General features: G+C 55.0%; 1 protein-coding gene across 1 annotated transcript in view; it reads left to right on the top strand.

Annotated features, from left to right (window-relative positions):
- The first annotated feature begins 496 nt into the window (after positions 1–496).
- Positions 497–3970, top strand: part of LOC103773132 (steroidogenic acute regulatory protein, mitochondrial-like) — a 3802-nt gene continuing 328 nt past the window's right edge. The window contains exons 1-5 of the mRNA XM_008940488.1: positions 497–551; positions 1221–1343; positions 1645–1790; positions 2501–2659; positions 3542–3721. Coding sequence (XP_008938736.1) covers positions 497–551; positions 1221–1343; positions 1645–1790; positions 2501–2659; positions 3542–3721 — 663 coding nt within the window. The remainder of the gene's footprint in view (positions 552–1220; positions 1344–1644; positions 1791–2500; positions 2660–3541; positions 3722–3970) is intronic.

Raw genomic sequence — 3970 nt, 5'->3', positions numbered from 1 at the left:
GACTCTCCTCCTCTCCAGGCTCAACACCCCCAGATCCCTCAGCCACTCCTCACCAGACTTGGGCTCTAGACCCTCTTCCAGCTTCGTTGCCCTTCTTTAGACCCACTCCAGCCCTTCAATGTCCTTCTTGGAGTGAAGGGCCCAAAACTGACCCCAGGCTTCAAGGTGTGGGCTCACCTCCCACCCACCCTTCCCTCCGTGCAAGTCCCCGGTTGCCTTTGCCGGCTTGCGTTTACCAAACCAAGTGGCGCTGGGGGTGACCGATGGTCCCACCTCACCCACAGCTGCCTGCCCGGGGCAGGAGGCAAGGCAGGGGCTGTTCATTCAGAGGGAAGCGTGGCCTTTCCCTCCGGCCCCTCCTCCTGCCGTGGCCTTGAGTACTCCCTATTCCCAGCTGCTATCTGGCAGCGGCCCTATCACCAGGTGCCGTCCTTCGGGCGGGCGATAAAGGGGCACGGGGCCCGGCGTGCCCCCGAGACAGCCCCGCTCCCACGCCATGCTGCAGGCCACCCTCAAGCTCTGCTGCGCCATCGCCCACGACCACCTGCCCGGTAAGCACCCCTCGGACCCTCTCCCACCTCGGGGAGAACAGCCAGAGATGCTCCTGGTCTTAGCTGCAAAGGAAGGTCCAGCAGAGATGTGGACCGCCACACCTTGAGGGCTGGAGCGCTGCTGCTAGGAGGACAGGCTGAGAGAGTTGGGGTTGTTCAGCCTGGAGAAGAGGAGGCTCCAGGGAAGCCTTCTGGTGGCTTTCCAGTACTTAAGGGGACCTATAAGAAAGATGGAGACAATATTTTTATCAGGGTTTGTTGCAGCAGGACAAAGGGTGTTGGTTTTAAACTAAAGGAGGGGAGATTCAGGCTAGGTAGAAGAAAATTTTTTACATTGAGGGTGGTGACAACACTGGAATGGGTTGCCCAGAGAAGTGGTAGAAGCCACATCCCTGGAACGTCAAACACCTCATCCAGGTGAGGCTGGACAGGAATGGGTTGCCCAGAGAAGTGGTAGAAGCCACATCCCTGGAACATCAAACACCTCATCCAGGTGAGGCTGGACAGGGCTCTGAGCAACCTGCTCCGGTTGCAGATGTCCCTGCTCGCTGCAGAGGGGATGGACTGGATGACCTTGGGTTCCTTCCAACCCAAACCAGTCTGTGATTCTATTCTGTGATCTCCTTTGCACACTCCATGCTCACCAAAGCCCACGCATCTCTCCCCTAGGCTTAAAGAGAACAGCTGTTGCAGCAGTACAGAAGGACGTGAGAGGGCTGGTGGTGAGAAGATCCCACCACCTGCCTTCCAGAATTCCTCTTTATATTCAGAGGCTGATGGGGAAGGAGACAGGTAAGCTCAGCCCGGGCATTTGGGTACCACGTTGCTCACCACGCCCTTGCAACACGCAATGGAGAGATGCATATTAAAATGCACCCCTCTCCATATGACTTGAGCTATATTTGGGGGATCAGAGTCGTTCTCTTACACCCATCCCCCAGCCCAAGAGGGGATGAGTTGTGTGCTAACAGCCAAGGCTTCGGGTCAGCAAAACCTTCTGCCCCAGCTCCCTTTGCACTCCTGTACCCACAGCCACGTGTGCTGGCAAAGCCAGGCTGGGGGCTTTTCACATTGCTCTGCCTTGCTCCCACAGCCACGTGCCCCGAGCCTGCCAGAGACATCAGCCCCAGCCAGTTCTCCAGCGTGGACCTCTCCTACATCACCCAGGGCGAAAGGGCCCTGCAGCGGGCGCTGAGCATCCTGCAGCACCACACCAGCTGGCAGACAGAAACCATGCTGGTAATGCCCAGCTGCCAGAAAAGCTTTCAGGAGGAGAAAACGAGTCTGGGGAGGGGGAGGATTTGCTTCTCTTATTCCTCCTGCTTGAAGAGAAGCTGCAGGCACAGGGGACGTGCCGTGCAAAAGCATGAGCAACAAGAAGGGTTTCCAAGCGAGCCTTCGTGAAGCATGGTCACAAGCAAATCTGCAAAGCAAATAGCAGGAAAAAGCTTGGAGAGGAAAACTCAGATAATCGTGTTCCTGGGGAAAAACAGGGGATTTCTGAGAAAAAAAAAAAAAAAAGAACTTTGTTGTTATTTACATTGTTGGTTCATTAAGCTGTTTGCTGAGTAGTTTAATTTGGCTAGAAAGGAGCTTCAAAAAACCCAACAATCACCATGACTTGATATAGATACAATAAATTTCGCCTGTCAACCAAGCAGTGATAAAAAATGAGGACTGGGTTTATTAGCAAGGCATTTCAGCATGTATCTGATGCCCCTCAGGGTGTTTGGGGTTGACAGAAGCTCCCTGTAGATCTCAGGTTGCCCAGGGAGGTGGTAGAAGCCCCATCCCTGGAACCATTCCAGGTGAGGTTGGACTGGGCTCTGAGCAACCTGCTCTAGTTGAAGCTGTCCCTGCTCCCTGCAGGGGGAGTTGGACTAGAGGGCCTTGAAAGGACCCTTCCAATACAAACTAGTCTGTGTTTCTCTGATTCTCTGCCCTCCCAGGACAGTGGGGCCACCGTGTCCAGTGCTGCCCTCCCCGGGCTGGGCAAGGTGTTTCGGGCAGAGGTGGTGCTGGCTGTACCAGTGGCACGGCTGCACCAGGAGCTCTTTGAGAAGATCGAGCAGATGCCCCAGTGGAACCCGACCCTCAGCCAGGTGAAGGTAAGGCAGGGAGGGATGCCAGGTCCCAGGCTTGGCATCACTGAGATTGCTAGCATCCAAAAAAAATCATCTTTATTGAGGTTCTTAAGATCGCTGAAGGATTAAAGCTGTTTCTGTGCTCCTGCAAGAGCAGGATAGCACCCCAGGGAGAGATGTGCTTTACCCATGTGGCAGTGAGAAACGTGCTGTTTCCAAGCACTCTTCTCCTCACAGTGCCCGTTCACAGAGGTTTTTGTCACCCTGGGGGACTCAGACATTGCTCAGACTTTCATATCAGGGAAGAAGCTGGTCAGACAGCTCAAAAAAGAGGGAGAAAAAAAAAAAGGCAAAACCAAATATATAGTGGTGGAGCTGGCAGTGCTGGGTTAACAGCTGGGCTCGATCATCTTAAAGGTCTCTTCAAACCTAAACTATTCTGTGATTCTCTATCATGCTGTGGAGTCACCCCCAGGAAGCTTGTGTGTCGTCTTGGGCTTCTTTTGAGTATTTGCCTTATTTCTTAGCTCCCAAATCACAGCAGATCCCTAAGCAAGCTGCCAGCTTCAGAAAACCTCCCTTGGCTCATCTGGGCTGGCTCAGATGCTCCCCAGCCACTGCTTATTTATTGCTACCGCTTCCCTGTCCCATCAGAAAAAGAAATAGCACAGGGAGAGTCTCATCCCTGATAAAAAAAGAAAAAAAAAAGGCTGCAAAAATCACCCTCTGCACCCCTTACCAGCCTGCAGGGGATTGGGATTTCATTATCCCCAGGTGCCAGCCCCAAACTCCCACCTCGCTGCTGTTTCTGCTCGTGCTGCTGGGCAAGAGTAAAGGGGTTTCAGGGTGTCTCCAGCATGGCAACCCCAGGGAGCCTAATCGCCAGGGCTCCCCTTGCTCTGGTAGGTGCTGCGGCACGTCGGGATGGACACGTTGGTGACACACGAGGTCACCACTCCCAGCCCGGGCAATCTGGTGGGTCAGAGGGACTTTGTCAGCGTGCGGCACCGCGGGAGGAAGGACACAGCCGTCTACCTGGTGGGCACCACCACCCACGTGGAGCCGCTGCCCCTGCAGGAAGGGTGCGTCAGGTAAAGCTTCCCCAAAGTGACCATCACAGGGTATGGTGTCCCTGCCGAGGGGAGATCGCTGAGAGCCTCGGTTCTGCACTGGTCACGCGGTAAGGGGGACACGCTGAGAGGTACCTCCCTGCTGTGCTTGCTCTGGCATCTCCTCACTCCTCTTTTTCCCCCCCCTCCTTGGGGTGGACCCTAACTGCCCGATCCCTTGCCCACCACAGGGCGGAGTCCCGGCTGAGATGCATCGTCCTGCGGC

This window comes from Merops nubicus, unplaced genomic scaffold, assembly GCF_000691845.1.
Source record: "Merops nubicus isolate BGI_N331 unplaced genomic scaffold, ASM69184v1 scaffold14625, whole genome shotgun sequence".
Lineage (NCBI taxonomy): Eukaryota > Metazoa > Chordata > Aves > Coraciiformes > Meropidae > Merops > Merops nubicus.
The sequence above is the reverse complement of the archived record's forward strand: the minus strand, read 5'-3'. Positions and strand labels throughout refer to the sequence as shown.